General features: G+C 40.5%; 1 protein-coding gene and 1 pseudogene across 1 annotated transcript in view; both read left to right on the forward strand.

Annotated features, from left to right (window-relative positions):
- The window catches only part of ZFAT (zinc finger and AT-hook domain containing), a 304,336-nt gene extending 296,627 nt beyond the window's left edge, over positions 1 to 7,709 (forward strand). The window contains exon 16 of the mRNA XM_036741178.1: positions 6,281 to 7,709. Within this exon, the coding sequence (XP_036597073.1) occupies positions 6,281 to 6,520 (240 nt within the window). The 3' untranslated portion in view covers positions 6,521 to 7,709. The remainder of the gene's footprint in view (positions 1 to 6,280) is intronic.
- Positions 7,710 to 15,842: 8,133 nt separating this feature from the next.
- Positions 15,843 to 17,138, forward strand: LOC118855806 (annotated as a pseudogene).
- The last annotated feature ends 4,733 nt before the right edge of the window (positions 17,139 to 21,871 follow it).

Raw genomic sequence — 21,871 nt, forward strand, 5'->3', positions numbered from 1 at the left:
AAGCCCCACTATTCATGTATATCATATATGCATGTGTACATCTGTTTATCATATATTATGTTTATCTGTATACACATATAAATATGTGTATTCATTTTCTAATTAGACTATGTACTTTTTTCTCCTTTTCTAATATCCTTTTTAAAAAATTTTGACAGAAATCAAAGTCAGGCTTATTAGCTATAGTTTGTAGAGTTCATCCTCTTCTCCATTTTTGAAAATCCAGAAAACGTTTGCCCTTTCTCAGTCCTGTGAGACTTCTCCCATTCTCCATGACATTTGAAAGATGGCAGTCACATTCACCAGGTCTTTTGGTAGCTTAGGACATAGCTGCTTGTTGTTGTTCTGTTGTTCAGTCGTTTCAGTCATGTCTGACTCTCCATGACCCCATCAGGGATTTCTTGGCAAAGGTACTGGAGCAGTTTGCCCTTTCCTTCTCTAGCTCATTTTACAAATGAGTAACTGAGGCGACAGGGTGAAGTGACTTGCCCAGGATCACACAGCTAGTAAGTGTCTGAGGACAGATTTGAAACCATGAAGATGAGTCTTCCTGACTCCAAGCCCAGTGCTCTATCCACTGCACCCCCTAGCTGCCCTATGACTTATTGTGCCTGATGCTCTGAATTCAACAAGAACAGAAGCATGTTCTTTTATCCCCTTCCTTATGAAGTTCAACTTCCTGTAAGGCGTTTTTATTCCAGCCTTTTCGGTTCAAAAGTTATTCTCCTTTCCAAGAAAATAGAAGCAAAATAATAGTTAAGTTTTGTAGTGTCTATCCTTTCTTCCACCCTTATCTTTACCCCAGTATAGAAATCTGATCTCCTCATATCCAGGATGTATTTCAAGACTATTTCTGTCTTCCTCCTTCTTTGTCATAAATTTGAAGGTAGAGTGCTCACTTCCATTCAAGGTCTCCATTATTTCTACTCTAGAAAAAATAAAAAGTTCCTCCTTCTTGGTAGGAATCACATTCAGCTCAGAATTTCCTTTTGTTGGTTCTACCACCTTTGAAAAGGTGAAATTATCAGTACAGTAAGCCAAGAACCTGATTAGCACCTCTATTTTTGGCAGAGACAGAGATCCAGCAGATGTCTGGGTAATTAAAGTTCCCCATCACTGCCCTCACATCAGTCTTGTAATCTGTTTTCCAAACTCCTCATCTATTTGCTCCATCTCTCCAGGTGGTCTTTAGTATTATACTTTGATGACAGAAGTGTATCTGTTTCTAGCTCTATTGATCTTTAGCCAAAATCGCTCTACTGGGCTTCCCTTTCTCTCCCTCCCCAGATCTAGTTCCTGAACTTTCTCATGTGGGTCTTCTTCTTAACATGCCATGCTATTGCATCCTTTTTTTTATCTTTTCTGTCCCTTTTGGAAAAATAAAATGTGTCCCCTCCCAGAAACATATTCTAGCCATGCATCCTATTACACTCACATTGATGCCTTTGAGGTCAAATGTCCTTCCTCAAATTAAACCATTTAGTTTTCCTTGCTTGTTATTTGTACATTTTGCATTTAATGGTATTAATGTAATGAAAATTTTTGTTTTAACTGTTTTGTAAGAGCAAGCCTATTCCATTAAGTAAGACTCACTTCTGTTACTTATCTTATCTAGTATATAAAGTGTCTTGAAATGTTTAGACAGAAGCTGTTACATGACTTTTTAATATATATCACAGATCTCTCTCTCACTCTCTGTTTCTCCATGCATGTACACACACATGGTAAACAAAATGGGCTCTTAGCACTCAGTTCAACCAAGTGCCCTTGAAGAGTTTGGCCTTTGTTTCCTTGATTAGATTGGGAGTCCTTGGTGACCTCCTTGCCTCAGGGGAGGCCCTAGTTTACACATGAGCTTGAATGACATGTTTGGGACATCAGAGGCTTTTAGACCACGTGGGTTTAAGTTGCCTCTTTGTGACGTTTCTAGGTCACGTGGGTGAGTCGCATGTGTGACTCACCTTTGACCCTGAAAAAGATATAAAACCAGGGGTTGGCTTTCTCTTTTTTGGAGTTCTTACCCACAGCCATGGTGGCTCACGTGACTCTGGGCCAGCCCTTGTTATGAGCTCCTGGGCTGAACCTAGATGTCGGTAACTATGAATTGTATTTGGTCTGTCTGTCAATGTTTGTAATTTGTTTGTATTTGCTCCGAAGTTCAGGGTGCTGGCTTTTCCCCCTGAACGAAGTGAGTGATATTTGTATGCTGAATTAAAGTAAGCTTGTCAACCCCTTAACGTTGCTTTCCTTAGTAAAGCAGATCAAAAGAACCTGGGCTTTGGCAGCGTGCTGGTAGCGTGCTTGTTGTTGGGCTTGTGTTGGTCTTTCACCCCCACAACAGCTACTAGCTAGATTGTTGAAAAACACACACACACACACACACACACGGAAGAGACCACAGAAGTAATCTAATCCAACCTCTCCATTTTGCAGATAAGTAAACTTGGACAAGTTCAGTCAGTCACTTAACTGGCCCATGATCACATAGCTGGTGATTATAATAATAATAATTATTAATTACTAAGGATAATAACTGGCACTTCTCTAGTGCTTTAAGGTTTGTAAAGCTTGTTAGCTCTTTTCTCATCTACCGGACTTGACTCCAAGCCTCCTGACTCTCAGGTACGGCTTCTACGCCCTGTGTCATGCTGCATCTTGGACTGGTTAAGAGCCTGTGGTCCTGGAACCCAAGATCAGACCTACATCCTCTAATAAGGCATGTGAAGAAAAGTGTTTTCCCTCTACTCTTAAACTGCAGTACAAGTGATTTTCTAGATGAGGAAACTTAGGGTATGAGGGGTTAAGTGACTTGACGATTATCACACATCTGACCAATGTCTGGGGCTGGAATCTACTGCATACAAGTAATTATGTTACACTCTAAGGTTTTTAACCAGCTAAGATTCTTTTCACCACTAATTCTTTTTTGGGAGGAGGTCTAGACCTGTGGTTTAATTGAGAGGTACTCTCAATGCGGAAGCTCCTTTTACTAAAGCAAGACTTGCAACTCAAAGTCTTAGAAAGTCATCTGGGGACACAGAGAAGGTTAAGGGCCTTGCCCAGGGTCATTCAAACAACATATGTCTGAGAGACTTCTTGAATAAAGATATTCCTGACTCCTAAGCTGGCCCTCTCTCTGCCGGGTCACACTGCTTCTTTCGCTAATAAATACTTCCATTTTGTGAGCACTTGGAAAACAGTCTATGGTCCTGCTGGGGGTGGAGATGGGGGCGGGAAATGCGTATCCAAATATTACTGTAATGTGTAAAAGTTGGTCAGAATGGTTGTTTACCATATGTTCTCGTCTAGCATCGTGCCGTGTATTTACCTATGCGACTGTAGACTTGTTTCCAAATGTCAGAGCTAAAAGACTCGGCATAAATTGTATTTGATTACACTGTATTTTCCTATGCATGGAATTCATAGACGGTTAAGAGGAGAAATGCTTTTGTTGTTCATTTTTCCCCGTTCCCCCTAGTCTGTCAGTTACTCTCTTCCAAAGGGAAATAAATCAATGCTTACTTCTCAAGGCACAGTTCAAAGTACATTTTCCCAGTCAAGTGAAATAGAAACACAATAAAGTTCTGTCTGTTCACTCTGGGAGAGTGAAGAAAGGAGGCAGGCTAAATGTATTAGTGGTTTCTACTGCTCAGGGCACTGTGTGACTCTTGTTAGATGATCCGTATCCAGATAACGCATTCCTTCCAAGCCCAACCGTATTGTAGAGGTAACTACCGGAGTATGCCACTTTTCCTTCTTTTCTTTATGACCTGAGGATAAGCCTACCTCTGACTCATGTCGTTTACTACGCCGTTTCATAAAACCACAGCTCTGGAAGGAGTCTTCCGTAGGTCTTGTCTATTCCATTGTCTCCACACTGAAAGAGAAAGTGGATAAAAGGCAGTCAGTTGCTGTGTTATTTGGGAAAGAAGTCAGGATCCTTGAAGCAGAGTCATGAATACAGTTGTATTCATGTCAGTATTGTAAAGACAAAGGCATGGAGTAGTAGATGGAGAGTCAGCTTTAGTGTCAGGAAGAGCCACGTCCAAGTCACCCCTCAGACACATATTGGCAATCACTTATTCTCTCAGTGCCCCTAAACAGCCCTCTGAGGCCTTGGGTAACAGACGAGCTGCTGATCTGCCTTGGGGGAGGCAGTTTCGGCGCTGGTCTAAAACAAAATCTCAAAAGCATGATACTGGTGTTGAATAAACCAAAGGAGAATTATAGAAATCATCAGGTGATCGTTTCATATTAATAAGTATTAGTCATCATGTGGTATTCAGATTCTCTCTGTTCAGTCCGACAGGCATTACTCTAGATGAGGGGAGAAAAAGGAAAAATGAAAACTACCATTGACCTTCAAGCAGCTTTCATTTCATATGTTAGCTTTAGACCTTTCTCTAAGAGTGAATTGGTGAGGGTTTGGGGGTCAAGGCAGGAGGTGGTTAAAGTGCTGGGCGTGGAGTTAGGAAGACCTGAGTTCAAATCCCACCTCACTTGCCTTGTGGCTCTGGACAAGTCGCTTACTCTCTCAGTTTCTTCATCTGTACGATGAGAATAACCTTAGGCCCCTCCCCTCACAAGGTTGTTGTTAGGATTAAATAAGAGAATATACGTCAAGCGCTTTGAAAACCTTAGAGCGCTTTACAAATGGTGACTGTTATGGCTGGAAGAAGAAATACAAAGGTGGACTAAAATAATTTACAAATAGAAAAGACCTTGGTTATTAGCCAACGTGACCCTCTGTTTTCACACAGGAGGAAACTGGCCTAGAGAGGAGAAATGGCTCACCTGAGGTCTCATAGAGACGTTGTATGGCCAGCATCCAAGTACTGTCCTCAGGGTAACTCCAAATCCCAAGCTATTTTCAGTTGTGCCACACAGCCCTGTTATTCAAGGATTGGAAAAATAAGACCAATAAGGAAAGAGCTTGTTGAGAGGGTGTCATTCAGGCTGTGACAGGCAATTCCATTCAGTAAGAGCCTCCAATAATAGGAAAAATTCTTCCCTGGAGGCTGTTGACCTACTGGTCTTTTGTCTCCACTGAGGATAAAGACAACGTCAAAGGTACTTATGTTGCAGCTTCAGGGACTTGTGTCCTTTTTAGAGGATCCTTTTCTCTCTATGAATATTCTGAGAGATTTGAATGGGTTAATAAAAGAAATTGTGGATTCTCTTTCTTTTTTTTTTTTTTTTTGATCAAGGGTACCTCTTTGCCTGGCTGGCATAGTTTGTGTGATCCTGCCTGAAGCAACAAGTGACCTTTTAAGATCCCTGTGATGCCAATAACTCCTTTAAAAGTTCAGAAAAGTGATGCTGTGAACTTTTTTGCCAGCATGTTTTAGTAACTTGTGCCTATCACTTTTCCACATCCAGTTCAATTCACCACCAACAACCCAAATCCTTTCTGCTGCAGCTTAAGCTTATTAATTTCTTTCGGTAAAGCGGGACAAAGGATTGGCCCCCTCGTTTATTTTAAATATGTTCTCTTCTCCAAGGGAAATACTCCCCATTCCTCTCCATTTTTTTTCTTAGTGTTTTAGACATTTTTGTTGTTGTCATCTGGAGAGACCCCTTTTTCAGTTTTTGCCGTTTAAACTCATTTAAATATAAGCTAAAAGTCAGAAATCATACCTTATGTAAATATCACAGTCTCCTTTGACCCGACCTAGTGTTTTATGCATTGTAGGTGTTTAATGAATGTATGTTAAATGAATGAATGAAGATCAGACGCTGCTAAGTGATCGAGAACCCTGGACACTGGATTGAGTTGTTTGCACCATCTGTCTTTGCTTTTGCAGAGAGGATGTCTTCTACGTGCTAGATGGAGGCCTTTCTTTCATTTCATCCTATGCTACATGTTCATGGTTGATGTTTGGGAACATGGCCTTCCCAGCACATTGTCAGTTGTTTTATACACACTGTTCTTCTACCCAGGATGTCTGAGGCATTATAGTTGATTTATGACTCCTAGGTATAATCATTCCTTGAAAAGGGAGTCTGTGTATCTCTCTAGGATGGTATCGATCTTCTCACAAATAGCTGAGCTACTAAAATAAAGACACCTATGATAAACTGCATACATATCTTTCACACAGCTAAAGGGATTGATAGTAAATTATCAGCAAGGACCCTGACAGCTCTTTGTTTCAGAGCATCACATCTCTAGTGGTTTCTGTGTTTATGCCTCAAGTAAATTCTCAAACACCTTTGAGGTCTGTTTTAACTCATTACCCAGCAAGAACCTGCATGACCTTGTGCTTCCACTTCTCTCTAGGTGACTGAGGAGGAGCAGAGTGCCAACCATACTGTAATGATCCAGGAGACCCTACAGCAAGCCTCAGTGGAGCTGGCTGAGCAGCACCACTTGGTTGTGTCTTCTGATGATGTAGAAGGAATCGAGACGGTGACTGTCTACACCCAAGGAGGAGAGGCCTCTGAGTTCATCGTTTATGTGCAGGAGGCCTTGCAGCCAGTTGAAGAACAGACTGTGGAGCAGTCAGCCCAGGACATCTAGAGAACCAGAGGCTTATAAGTTTAGGGCCATTTGAGTCCTCTCATTTTACAGAGGAGGAAACCTAGAAGTTTAGAGAGGTAACAAACCAACAACCACATCACAGTGCCTCTAGTGTGTGTCCCTGGTGGAAGTAGATACAGAAACTTGCCCAGCACTTGCAAAATTTTCCAATTCCTCCTCCCATCCTGCACCAGCATTTCTTACTACTAGGAGCTAGTCTGACTGTTGATGAATTACTGATCTGTCTAGCTCTCTAGGCAGCTACTTACCCCTCATCTTCCCAGCCTTCTATAGCTTGCTTCTAGAAAGACTTTTGCACAGTATCCATCTCCCCTCCGTGCCACACACTGAAAAAAAGAAAATGTCCATTTTTTTTGCTATAAGATGTATTTTAAGAGAAAACTTTCAACCCTGGTCAGAACCTGCCCTAAATCTCCAAATAAATCCTTAGCCAGATAGTAGATCCCTGAGTAATATGCCCATTTTCTCTCCAGAGTTATCAAAGAGAAGATTCTCCTGTGGAAGATAAACCACAATATTAAGATAAAGTGGCCTTATGGACAGAAGATGAATTTTGAAGAGCCTCATTGAGTGGGAGGGGTAATGGGGTGAGGGAGGGAGTGGTTTCTAGCTTTTTACTTACTATCTTATCCGTAAAGCTTGAGCTCAGCTCGAGCAGATCGGACATTTTTAGCAAGTAAACAGAGCACAGAAGAGAATTAGTCAACCTTTCATGCCAACAAGTGTTTTTCCATTGCTTCTTCTTGGAATTATTTTGCTTTTTCCTTCTCTCTCCCTTCTTTTACATGCACCTTTAGAGCCACTGGCTAATAGCAGCAGTGGTGGTGAGAGGGATAAGTCAGGAAGGGAATGTAATTGGATAAATAACTATCTGGGTATTTTCCTGTTTCTCATTTAAATCATGGTAGCTTCAGTTTTATATTTTATGATCCCAGTCTTAGATTTTAGCATCAAATGCAAATGGTACTTGTCCATGTCCCAGATACTTGAAAAGCAATTCTCAATTATTTTATTCCCATTAAACTAATTCAGATTTGTACAGTTTTTTTAGGTTTATAACTTTTTCCTTCTAGTTCCTTGTGCCAGGTACATTATTTGCTACCTCCAGAGGAATGAAATGCACCTTTCTTTAATGTTTTATTTGAAAGCAACAATAAATTGACCATACAAAGACTTTGTTACGATTTATTGCTTGATCAAACTTCAGATCCACTTATCCAAATCCAAACTTTTGTCAGCTGCAATATCACAGCATAAATAGACATTTTAGAGATCAACTAAGGAAAATGAAGCCCATGATAGAAAGGAAAGAGCACTGAATTTTGACTAAAAAGACCAAGGTTCAAATCTTGACTCTTCTCCAGAATACCTGTACAGACCTCTCTTGGTCTCAGTTTCTTCAGCTATCAAAGAATTGATTTGGATTTTATGATCTCGAAGGTCCTTTCCAGCCCTATACCCTATGATCATAAGTGATCAGGTTGGAGTCAAAAGCTGGTAAGTCATGACACCAGATATCAAAGCCAAGTCTTCTAATTCCCAATCCAAGGCTCTTTTCTTGTTAGCTTTCACCCGTGAGGCTCACAGGTGGACAAACAAGATAAAATGGACAAATGGGAGCAGATCCAGAGGTGGCCAACTCATCTACATAATGGGAATGTACAGGACTTGGGGACTTCACTAAATGATGTCCAAATTCCCTTCCCATCCTAGAATTCTATAATTTTTTTTCTTGTTCAGTTTAATAATAGCTATTAATCATTCTTCTACTTGTAGTAGTAATAATAACTCACATTTATCTAGTCCTATATATTTAAAAAAAAACTCCAAAGTTAGAGAAGAAGCATGCAACAGTGGAGTCAGGACTATCTGGGCTCAGATCTCCATCTTAGGATATTCACTAGGTATATGACCCAGGGCAAGTGGCTTAATCTCTCCTTAGGATATATCTACTATCTAGTCATAGATGGATTGTCATCTGTTTTGGTGAAACCCGGAGTTCTCAACATTAAAGTTATTGTAGATTCTAAACGTATCAAGATATTGTTCATATCCTTTCCTCCCCCACCCCATCCCACTCCACAACAGTACTTGTAGGGAGTACAAATACTATTATTACCATTATAATAGCTCAGTAACTGAGGCTTAGAGAAGCTTAGGGACTTGCTCAGTGCCATATAGTAAATGGAGGAGCTGGTGTATGAACCTAGGTCTCCTGATGCAAAGCCTGGCAATTGGTCTGCTACAGCATGCTGATGGCTCTTTGGCTAATGGAGATGGGACCCATTCTTGAAATGTATTCTCAAAAGATGCCTAATGTCAGTTTTTTTTTTCAGTGTCATAATCAGTTTGTTGAATTATCTTTCTCTTTTTTGAATTTTAACAAAAGTTCTTTATTGTAACACATGGATCTCTGGGAGAAGGAAGGAAAGAACACAGAAATCTAGACTATGACAAGACAAAAATAATCTAAAAGTTTAAGGAAAAAAGTATACAAAAAGAGGGAGATTCTGAAAGGGAAGAACTGACAAAACTAGCATTGGGATCCAAGAAAACTCCACTACAAAAGTCAACCGACCCAAAGTAAAAGAGCATTTTGAGTTTTGAGTACTCAGGGACACAGCCAGACATGGAGACCACTCCTTCCTATGAAAACTGCCCATCCTGCATAAACAGAAGACATTGCTGTAGCATCCTTTTTTTTCTTCTATCATTAACATTCATATTGCTCAATAGGTAAGAATAATGCATGACTATAAAAACATCTATTTTTAAAGAGCTTCTGTAGACACTGGAACTTTCACAAAATTCTGAGCAAAAACTCTTACTGGTTCTATGAAAATGCAGTGACTTCAAATATAGTTCTGTTGATGAATTAATTTTGTTGCCTGTGAACCAATCTAGCCAGGTTCAGAGAAGCTCATTACCATAAGGCTGATCACCAGGTGATTAGTTTGGGGGTCACCAAGACTCATGAAACAGACAAATACAAATATATCCTCATCTTGTGTGACTCCTGTTTTCAAACAAGATATATACAGGATCAACCATAAATTATCACTAGAAAGAAGACAGTAGAATTAAGGGGAATCGGCAAAGCCTTCCTGCAGAAAGTGGGATTTTAGCTGGGACTTGGAAACCAGGGAAGCCAAAAGAAGGAGGTGGGGTGGGGCGGAGCATTTAAGGCATGGGGGACAGCTAATGAAAATGCCCAGAGTTGGAAGATGGAGTGTCTTGTTCAAAGAACCTCGGGGAAGCCAGATGTCACTGGATCTCAGAGTGTACTTTGGGGTGGGGGAGAAGGTGTAAGGTTTAAGAAAACTGGAGAGGTGGGGATGGGGCAGGTTATGAAGGGCTATTTACATCAAACTGAGTGTTTTATATTCGGTCCTAGAGGTGATGGGAAATTACTAAGAGTTTGAATGGGGAGGGGGTGCAGAGACTGGTGTTAGCATGGTCAGAACTGAACCTTGAAAGGAAAGGAGGGAAGAGACCAACTAGGAAGCTATTGCAGTAGTCCAAGAGTGGCTGACAAGGAGCCTGCATCAGGGTGGTGGCAGTGTCATAAGAAAAGAGACATAGCAGAGCTATATTATGAAGGTAAAATTGACGGGTCTTGACACCAAATTGGATATGGGTTGAAAAAGAGTGAGGAGCTGAAGACACCTAGGTTGTAAATCCAAGTGACTTGAAGCATGGTAATACCCTCAATAGTAATAAGGAACTTGAGGAGAAGGGGAGGTTTTGGAGAAGAGATGAGTTCAATTTCAAGACATGTCCCAATTTAAGATAACCTGTTTAAGATGTCCAATAAGCAGTTGTAGATGCAAGACTAGAAATCAACAGAGAGATTAGCACTGGGTAAGTTGATTTGAGAGTTCTAAGAGAGATAGAGGTAATAACTGAATCCAAGGGAGCTGCTGAAATCATCAAATGAAATGGTATATAGGGAGAGGAGAAGAGTATGGAGGGCACAGCCCTATGGGATACCGAAGTTACACATGACCTGGAGGAGCCTAAGAAAGAGGTCAGATGAGTAGGAAGAGATCCAGGAGAGAGTAGTGCCATAAGAACCTAGAGAAAAGAGTATCCAAGAGAAGAAGCTGACTGACCAACAGTGTCAAAGGCTACAGAGAGGTCAAGAATGAAAACTGATGAAAGTCCAGTGGATTTGGCAGTTAAGAGATCATTGGTAAATTTGGGTAGAGAAATTTCAGTTGAATAAGAAGGGTAGAAGCATGACTATAAAGAGTGAAGAAGGGTGTGAAAAGAAAGGAAGTGGACTTCTCAAGGAGTTGAGCCAGAAAAGGGAGGAGAGATAGGGGATGATAGCTAGTGGGGAAGGATGAATCACATGAGGCTTTTTGAGGATGGAGGACCGTTGTAGGCATATTTGTATGTAGCAGAGAAGGAGCCAGTGGAAGAAACTGAAGATAAGTGAGAGTAGTGATAATAGAAAAGATAATCTGTTGGAGAAGACAGGATGGAGTGGGACTACTACGACTACAATGTGCCAGGGACTGTACTAACTGCTTGTTGGGGGTACAAAGAAAGCCAAAAGACAGTCCCTGCTTTCAAGGAGCTCAAAGCCTAATGGGGGAGGGGGGGAGAGAGAGAGAGACCGTCCTCTTTGGGATTGTTTTGGATCATTGTATTGCTGAGAATAGCTAAATCATTCACAGTTGTTCATATGACAATATTGTTGTTACTTTGTATAGTGTTCTCTGGTTCTGCTCACTTCACTCTGCATCAGTTCATGTAATTCTTTACAGGTTTTTCTGAAATCATCCTGCTCATCCTTTCTTATAGCACATAATATTCCATTACACTCATATACCATAACTTGTTCTGCCATTCCCCAATTGATGGGGATCTTTTTATACCTTAAAGTATGTATGTTTACATGCCAGCTGCTTTCTTTGTGCTTTTGGATAGGAACCCTAGACAAGTCACTTCACCCTGTTTGCCTCACTTTCTTCATCTGTAAAGTGAGCTGGAGAAGGAAATGGCAAACCACTCCAGTATCTTTGCCAAGAAAACCCTAAATGGGGTCACAAGGAGTTGGACACAACTGAACAACAGCATGGATTGCCCCCTCATGATTGAAAGGTGCTCAAGCCATTCTCAACTCCACCTGTAAGAATCCAAAGCTTCTTTCCAATGCCACCTCCTACAGAGAGGCATTTCTAGACTCTCCCTGCCCCCTCCAGCCGCTAATTGCTCCTTGGGTTACTATTTACTGTGTATGATATTGTTTCAATGATCCGGCTAGCAGCTGGGGGTGTAAGATCCACCCACAGCCAGCACCCAGAAAGCTGCCAACAGCACAGATTCTTTTGATCTGCTTAACTAAGGTAAGCAAGGTTAAGGGGTTGACAAGCTTACTTTAATTCAGCATACAAATATCATTCACTTAGTTCAGGGGAAGAGACCAGCACACTGAACTTCAGAGCAAATTACAAACATCAACAGACAGATCAAATATAGATTCATAGTTACCAACATCTAGGTTCAGCCCAGGAGCTCAGAACAAGGGCTGGCCCAGAGTCATGTGTGCCACCATGGCTGTGGGGGAAGAGCTCCAAAAAAAAAGAAGTCCAACGCCTGGTTTTATATCTTTTTGAGCATTGGAGGTGAGTCACACATGTGACTCACCCACGTGACCTAGAAACGTCACAAAGAGGCAACTTAAACCCATGTGGTCTAAAAGCCTCTGCTGTCCCAGACATGTAAACTAGGCCCTCTCTGGAGTTAGCCCCACCTTGGGCCCCACCTTACTTGCCAATCCACACCCACTAAGGTTTTACACCTAATAGGGGTTTGGGCCTGGGGCTTAGCACTTAGCACTCAATGAAATACACTGAATTACTCAAAGCAAACAAAAGCCAAACTCTTCAAGGGCACTTGTTGAACTAAGTGCTAAGGAGCCCATTTTGCTTACCAACACAAATATGCACTCATCTGTGTCCATGTTGTTTTCCCTAATACAATACTATCTCCTTAAAGGCAGGGATTTATCAATTTTTTCTTCATATCTATCAATGGCTCCTAGTTGATTGCTTGAGGACAGATACTGAATTGGTGGACAATAAATTGTAGCGGATGAACCAGCTTCACATTTAGGCTGACCTGAGCTGCAATTCTGCCACTGACACATACTGATTTTGTGATCCTGGGCGTGAACTCTCAGTGCACTGAGGCAATTCATTAAGATTATAAAATGCATAACAGTTGCTGATTTACATTGGTTGAGGGAGTTTCTTCATTGGGAGTTCTTTAAACCAATGAAATCATTCATCTATATGCCCCTCCCCCAATACTCTTAAATTCTTTATCAAACACTTTTATTAGAAGTTTGGGAACAAAAATAGGAGAAGTTTTCAATAACTAAGTAAAAAATTATTCAATTTTCTAGTAACTGCAAAGCCTGAGTTGGCTTCGGGGTGCTGTTTAAATCCTGAATGCTGAGCTTCTTAAAGTCTAGATAGAGTGACTAATAAAGAAAATGACATCTTGGTTTGGAATATTAATCAATCACATAGCAGTATCACTTCACTATAAGCCCATCATATTTCCTCTTGCTTTTTGCACAATTAGGATACTCAGAAAACTTCAAAGACTTTTTCATTTATTCTGATGCATTAAAATTCACAGATGATTATAAATACATTATCTTGGTATTTAAATATGAATGAACTGGGTATATGAAGAAACAGTTTCTTCACAAAGTCCTTGTGCATTTTTAAACTTGGATTTTTAGCTATTCATCATTCCTTCAACAAACATCTATCAGACAAATATTGTGTGCAGAACACAATGTTAGGCACTGAGGAAAATACAAAACTTTGGTAAGACACAATTCCTTTCTCCATTTAGATAAATATGTTACCCAACACTACATGAAACATTTGGTAGAGAAGTACACCAAAAGTGTTATGTGAGGTCTAAAAGGAGAGGTACATTATCAGTGATAAATCCTGAAAAGCTTCAGGGGTGATGTCTGCTGGGGCTTGTCATTTGACCTAGAAGTCAAAGGATGAATAGGAATTTAATAGAAAAAAAAATACTTCAAGTCATCAAGACCAAACAAACTGAATAGAATCATAGGATAACTCATAGATCTAAAATCAGAAGCTATTCAGTCCAACCCCCTCATTTTACAGCTGAGGAAGCTGAGACTCAGGGAGGTGAAGTCACTTGTTCAAGGTCTCACAGCTAGTAAGCAGACAAGGCGGGATCCCAGAATGCTAAGAGAGCTATTGAATGTGATTGCCAAGTCATTTTTGCTTATTTTGTAAAAAATGTGGAAAATTGGAGAGGTGCCCCAGGACTCAGGAAGAGCCAACATCCCCCAAAAGAGAAGAGAATCAAGTCTTAAGTTGTAACAAATAAGCTTAAATTGATTCTTGGAAAAATTCTGAGAGTGATTTTTAGGGAGTATGTCAAATAAGAATCAGGCACCACAAAGGACCAGCATGGCCTCATCGAGAACACATCATGCCGGGTTAACCTTCTTTCTTTTTTTCTTTCTTTGAAGGAAAGGGCTACTAGATTGGTGAACTAAGTGGATACTGATTATAGAAATTTTAGCAATACATTTGATGCTATTAATTCTGATGTGGGGTAGATGATAGTACAGTTAGTAGGATTCAGAAATGACTGAATGACTAGGCACCAAGAGTAGTCATTAATGACATGTATCAACTCAGAAGGAAGTCTGTGGTAGTGTTTTCAATGTATTTGTGCTCAATCTTATTTTGGCTAACTCTTTTTATCACTGATTTGGAATAAGGCAGAAATGGCAGGCTCATCAAAGTTACACCTCATTTGCGACTACCTCCTTTAACTCACATTCACAAGTTGTGTCCCTGGGGCATGACTATCCCATCTTCAATATTCTCCATGAATTGGCACTTCTAAAATTATAGTTTGCAAGCCCCCATCAATGAATTTCCCTTCAATAGTCATCCAAAGGACACAACAAAAAAAGGCACTTACTGAAATAGCATAGTAAGAACAGTAGCTATAAAACATTTTCCTCCATAAATCTGAGGCACACTATCCCACAAATACAAATAGTATGGGTAAGATCAATGAATACACACAGAGTAAACGTATTGGAGAGAGACACATAGAGAGCATAAGTGACCAAGGCAACTTACACCTCCAGCAATATATGTTTTCCCTTTTTTTCATGGTGTTCTAACCCTGCTTCTTCTATGCACAATGTCCCTGGCCAGATATATCAATTCATGGGGTTACCCAGGCCTAATCCTCTCCCCAGTCTCTAAGTCAATTCAAAAACTGTACTCCCTGACTTTGTTTTCCGGTGCCAAGACATCTAATATTGGGTGAGGTGCTTTACTGCAAGACATAAACAACGATGAAGGTGTGTGTGTGAGAGAAATTTCTTTTATCCATGGCACTGTGAAAGATATACAAAGCAATGATGAAAAACTCATTTGTTCTGAAGAGCTAGGTTTTTTTCTCTGAAGCTATCTTGGCTCTCTTCTTTACTGCCAGAAATTATCCTTCTCATTCATACGTTTTTATCCAGAAATATGGCTGATATTGGAGGCTAACCTTGGCTAGCTTCTCTATAATTGCATCAAGTTGATTGAGGAACTTCTTTATACTTCCTAAAGGAGTAAACTAATGTAAAAACTTTATACTTCCTTTAAACTGGCTCATCAAAGTCTGAAAGATTTGAATACTTTATCAGATTTGAAGGTCATTCCCAGTTTTGTACTTTTTTATATCTGTGTACAGATCATTCAGTGTGTGAACCATTGAAGGTTGCTGGTGAATTATAAGTCACCATGAACGCAACCTGCAATATGGCAGCTAGCAGATGGAGGACTGGGCCTGGAGTCAGGAGGACTCATTTTGTGAGTTCAAATCCTACCTCAGACACTTACTAGCTATGTTACCCTGGGCAAGTCAACCCTGTTTGCCTCAGTTCCCCATCTATAAAATGATCTGAAGAAGGAAATGGTAAACCACTCCAGTATCTCTGCCAAAAAAAGCCCAAATTGGGTCATGAAGAGTAGGACACAACTGAACAAGAGCAAGAATAACATGAATGCAACCACTCAGACTCTAAAAAAGGAAGCAATATCACATTGTCTGGTGAGCCGCCTTTATAATTCACAATTTCATCAAGTGGGTTGGGGTGATTCAATTCACTAGGATGACAACTAGCCTTGAAATCACGACGTGAGAGGATAGGTTGAAAAACTAAGGATACCCTCAGCCTCTCTTCTCTGAGCCCAGCGGAGGAAGCCCCATCCAGAAACTCAACATGTCTGTTTTGAAGATCCAGGCAAGAGAGATCTTCGACTCTCGTGGAAACCCCACCGTTGAAGTTGATCTCTACCCTGAAAAAGGTCTCTTCCCAGCTGCTGTGCCCAATGGGGATTCTACCGGTGTCCATGAGGCCCTGGAGCTCCAAGACAATGATAAGACCCGCTACATGGGGAAGCGGTTGAGCACATCAATAAAACTATTGATTGCCCTGACCCTGGTTAGCAAGAAAGTGAATGTTGTGGAGCAGGAGAAGATCGACAAATTGATGATAGAGATGGACATCACTGAAAATAAAACTAAATTTGGTGCAAATGCCATATTGGGAGTGTCTCTGGTTGTTTGTAAGGCCAGAGCTGCTGAGAAAGGTATCTCCCTGTACTGCCATATTGCTGACCTGGCAGGCAATGATGAAGTCATCCTTCTAGTTCCAGCCTTCAACGTGATCAACGGTGGCTCCCATGCTGGTAACAACCTGGCCATGCAGGAGTTCATGATCCTCCCTGTTGGAGCAGCAAACTTTAAGGAGGCCATGCACATTGGAGCTGAGGTCTACCACAACCTGAAGAGTGTGATTAAGCAGAAATATGGACAGGATGCCACCAATGTAGGGGATGAGAGTGGCTTTGCTCCTAACATCCTGGAGAATAAAGAAGCTCTGGACCTGCTAAAGACTGCTATTAGTAAGGCTAGCTATACTGATAAGGTCGTAATTAGCATGGATGTTGCTGCCTCAGAATTCTTCTGATCTGGGAAATACGACTTGGACTTCAAATCTCCTGATGATCCCAGCAGATACATCTCCCCTTCTGAGCTTGGGGACCTCTACAAGAGCTTCGTCAAGGACTCTCCAGTGGTGTCTATTGAAAATCCCTTTGACTAGGATGATTGGGGAGCTTGGAAGGATTTCACTGCTACTGCAGGCATCCAGGTGGTAGGGGATGATCTCACAGTGACCAATCCCAAGCCCATTGAAAAGACTGTGAATGAGAAAGCCTGCAACTGCCTCCTGCTCAAAGTGAACCAGATTGGCTCTGTGACTGAATCTCTCCAGGCGTGCAAGCTGGCCCAGTCCACTGGCTGGGGAGTGATGATTACCCATCGTTCTGGGGAGACTGAAAATACCTTCATTGCAGACCTGGTGGTGGGCCTCTGCACTGGACAGATCAAGGCTGGTGCCCCCTGCCAATCTGAGCATCTGGCCAAGTATAACCAGCTTCTCAGAATTGAGGAAGAGCGGGGCAGCAAGGCTAAATTTGCTGGAAGGAACTTCAGAAACCCTTAGGCCAAGTAAGCTCTGTGGCCAGGAGGCCTATGAGCTTGCAGGTGCCAGTCACCTCTGTAGAAGTCTGCTCCTGCCCTAAGAATGGGCAGCACCAAGTACTAGACCAGTTTTGTTTTGGGGCCAGGGGTCTCTGCTGCTTAACTTCCCTCTCCCTTTCACCTTTCTGTTATGTTCTCACTGCTTCGTTAGAACTGTCTTACACCAGAGATGACTTGACATGTGATTCATTGTCAGAAAATACTTATCATCTTGTGACTGGGATAGAATCACCTGGTCTCACCCGCAACCCTGGTGTTGATGTGTGGAGCCCTGTACTTGTGATGCAGCCCTGATGAGCCCACAGGCCAGATCCTTAGTGGCTTTTATGTGCAGAATAAAAGTATTCAGTACCCACCCCCCCCCAAAAAAAGAAAAGAAAAACTAGGATATTTAGTTTTTAAAAGAGAAGATGCAGGGAATGCAGTAGGTTACATGATACATGTATTGAAGTATTTGGAAGGCCATCATTTGGAAAAAAATTGACTTATTTTATGTCACTCCTGGATAATAATAGCTAGAGTTTATATCATACTTTAAAGTTTGTCAACAGCTTTATAAGTATTATCTCATTTATTCTCATAGCAGCCTGGGAGGCTGATGCTATTATAATCTCCATTTTACAAATGAGAAAACAGGCAGATAGAGGTTAAGTGACTTGCCCAGGATCACACAACTACTAAGTATCTAAGGGTAGATTTGAACTCAAGTTTTCATTAGACAGTGAGTTCCTTGAGGGCAGAGATGGTGCCTTTTTTGGTCCTTTTTGCCTTTCTTTGCATCCCCACTTCTTAGCACAGAGTCTAGCAGATAGGAGGCACATAAATGCCTGTTGACTTTATTTTTGTTAGTAACAAAAAACTGGAAGGGAAATGGGAGTCCATTAATCAAGGAATGCCAAGATAGCATACAAATGTAATGTGATGTTACTGTTCCATAAGAAATGACAATATAAAGAGTTCAAAGAAACTTGGGGAGCCTGATATGAACTAATGTATAACAAAGCAAATAGAACCGGAATGATTTTGCACAATAATGAAAAAGAAAATGATACTTAGAGTTCAATGCCCAGTGCGCAGTCATGGCTTCAGAAGATCGATGCAAAGGTATACCTTCTTTCTCTTGGAGAAGAAGTAGTGGACTTTGGATACGTAATGGGGCATACGCTTTTAGACATGGCCGGTGTGTTGAGTTGTTTTGTTTATTGTGCATCTTTGTTGTGGGAAGGGGCAGGGTTTTATCGGCTAAAGGAAATGGTCATTCAGAAATGACAGCAAAGTAAAAATTTTTTTTAAAAATATATTTAAAGCAGAGAGAGGATTTCCAGATGTGATTAAACAAAATCGTCACACAACAATTGGTTACACTATATTTAAAGGCAAGTTTATTAAAGTTTAGGAGAAGGACATTACTCAGTTAACCAGAGTCCATTCCTAGTTAAAGTCCTGTGACAGATGGAAAACACCTCACAGTGATGCAGAGGTAACTGATATCCCATGTGAATCTATATCAGGTGTGAAAAGAAAACTCAATTTCTTTTAAATGCTATTTTCAGGTTCTCTCATGCCTATAAGCTCAGTTATTAAAGTGCAAAACTTAAAATTTTAAAAGTGTACAAGGATCTTGTGAAAATCCTTTTGATGCTTCTAAATTCACTTGGACTGAGTGAACATTTCTTCGGTGCCTACTGTGTGTAAGCTTCCATGCTAGGCATTGGATCACAAAGGTACATTGTAGGTTCTCTTATCAAACTTACAATCTCCTTGAGAGCAGGGCTGTCTTTCACCTTTCTTTGTATCCCCAGCACAAAGCAGAGTGCATAGTAGGCACTTAAATGTTTCTTGGGTGACCTTATTGATTGACTGATGTGAGGAAGATAAATAACTATGAAATTAGGGAGAAATGAGATAAGTGAAAGAAGACATATAGGCAAATTGCTATGAGAAATTGTTCTCTTTTTTCATCTAAAGAATCATGGAATCTCAGAGATATCAGGGATTTCAGATCTAGTCCAATTCCTACATAAAGCTTGGGTATTTTATACAGTATGGGTGCCCTCAAGCTTCTGTCCTGAGCCCCACTCTGTCCTCTCTCTAAATTCTCCCAAGAATGATCTCATTTCCATTATTGGCACAGTTACCATCTCCAATCTAGCATACAAGATACTTGTTGTGTTAGACACTGGAGATAACAAAGACAAAGATGAAAGCCCCATTGTCAAGGAGCTATTCTACTTGGATACATTTATTCCAGATGTCTTCACATATTAGTCAGCATAAGTTGTTTCAGATGTCCAATAGGTATTTAGAAATGTTAGACAAGTGGTTAGGAGAGAGGTAGGGGTTGGCTGTAGATCTGGGACTCAGTAGAATGGTATTTGAATCTCTGGGAACTGATGAGATCACTGGGCAGAATATTATAGAGAGAGAAAAAAGAGGACACCCAAGACAAATTCTTGGGGGAGAGGCTTAGTAGGTGCAACTTGAATAAAAATCCATCTAAGAAGACTGAGAATGGCTGGTCAGACAGATAGAAGAGGTACTGGAAAAGAGTAGTGTCACAAAAACCTAGAGAGAAGAAAGTATCAATGTATCAAAAGCTGCAGAATTCAAGAAGGATGAGGATTGAGAAAAGGTGATTAGATTAGGCAAAGAAGGAACTTGGAAACTTGGGAGGTGCAAGTTCAGTTGAATGATAAGGTTAGAAGCCAATCTGCTAAGAATTAAGAAGAGATTGACAGGAAAGGAAGGGGAAGCACCAATTGTAGACAGTCTTTTCAGGGAGTTTAGCCACAAAATGGTAGAGAGATATGGAACGATATCTAGCAGTGATAGATCAGATGTACTTAATATAGTAGGTACAGTAGATTGCTACTAGATCGGAAGCCTGGAGACCTGCCTCTTCAAGTAACTTGCTATGGCACCCTAAACAAATCAATTTTTAAAAAAACACTTTTTTAAAGCACCTACTTTATGAAAACTGTTATGTTAGATCTTGGAAAGGAAATAAAGTTTGCTAAAGAAGAATCCCTGCCCTCAAAAAGTTTATAGTCTGCCAAAGAAGGATAAGGCACACACAAATTATACAGGCATTCCACAGAGATATTGGGTGTGTAGTTCTAGACCACTGCAATAAAGTGAATATCACAGTAAAGTAAGTCACAATAATTTTTTTTGGTTTCTCAGTGAATAAAAAATTTATGTTTACACTATACTGTAGTCTAAGTGTGCAACAGTATTATGTCTAAAATGTATATGCCTTAATTAAAAATATTGCTAAAAAAAGTGCTAACCATCAGCTGAGCCTTCAGGGAGTCATAACCTTTTTGCTAGTGGAGAGTTAATGGCTACTGGCTGATCAGGGTGGTGGTTGCTGAAGGTTGGGGTGAATGTGGTAATTTCTTAAAATAAGAAAACAATGAAGTTTACTGAATTGATTGACTCTTCCTTTCCTGAAAGATTCCTCTGTAGCATGTGATGCTGTTTGATAGCATTTTATGCACAGTAAAATTTCTTTCAAAATTGGAGTCAATCCTCTTAAACTCAGCCTCTGCTTTAACAACTAACTTTATGTAATGTTCTTCCATGTTGTGTTTCGGCGAATAGAGAGGCCCAAGGAGAGGGAGAGAGATGGGGAATGGCTGGCAGAGTAGTTAGACCATACAACATTTTTCAGTTAAGTTCTCTATCTTATATGGGCACAGTTCATGGCATTCCAGAACAGTTACAACAGTAGCGTCAAAGATCACTGATCACAGATCACAAAAACAGATATTATAATAATAATAATGAAAAAGTTTGAAATATTGTGAGAATTACCAAAATGTGACACGAAGATACAAAATGTGAGCACATGCTATTGGAAAAATGGTGCCAATAGACTTGCTCATTGCAGAGTTCCACAGACCAATTTGGAAAAAACAAACAAAAAACACCCCAAAACCACAAAACACGATATCTGTGAATCACAATAAATGAGCTATGCCGGCAGAATGAAAAAGAATGGGCCGGGACTTAAGTCATGTATGAATAAAAATGATCTTGAAAAGCCAGATTAACCAGCTGATCTAATAAAGATGAGATTCATTAGGGATAAATGTAAAGTCCTGCACTTGGGTTCAGAAAATCATCTGTTAAGGGGCATAACGTGGCATATATGAATAGACAATATGTTGTGTGAACAAATCTGTAGGTTTTTGTGGAAATCACACTCAACCTGAGTCAATGATTTGGCATAGTATCCAAAAAAAGCTAATGTGATGCTAATCTACGTAACCTGCATAAAGAGAAGGATTATAGCACCATTCCTGGTACATAGTAAGCACTATATAATTTAACTATTAATTATTATTATTATGTCCAGAAGGAAAGAAGTATAAACACAGAATCAGAGATCTAGAGATGGAAGGAGGTCTTCAAGACTTGTTCTGTAGTCCAATCCTCACATTTTAAAGATGAGGAAACTGAAGCCCAGAGATGTTAATATTGTCCAAGGTCACATAAGTAAACTATCTCAAACTTATATTATCTCCTGTTCTCCACCATTTTATCCCCCCACTTGAGCCATCGGAGGAACCAAAGACATAAGAGTCCAGAGGTAGAGGGAGAAACACCCCCAGATCCTTTCCTAGGGAGTGTTTTGGCCCCTCTTTTAGAACCCACAGGAATGTGCACAGTCTGTAAGGTCTCCCCCTCCTAATTTATAAA

Source organism: Trichosurus vulpecula, chromosome 1 (genome assembly GCF_011100635.1).
Source record: "Trichosurus vulpecula isolate mTriVul1 chromosome 1, mTriVul1.pri, whole genome shotgun sequence".
Lineage (NCBI taxonomy): Eukaryota > Metazoa > Chordata > Mammalia > Diprotodontia > Phalangeridae > Trichosurus > Trichosurus vulpecula.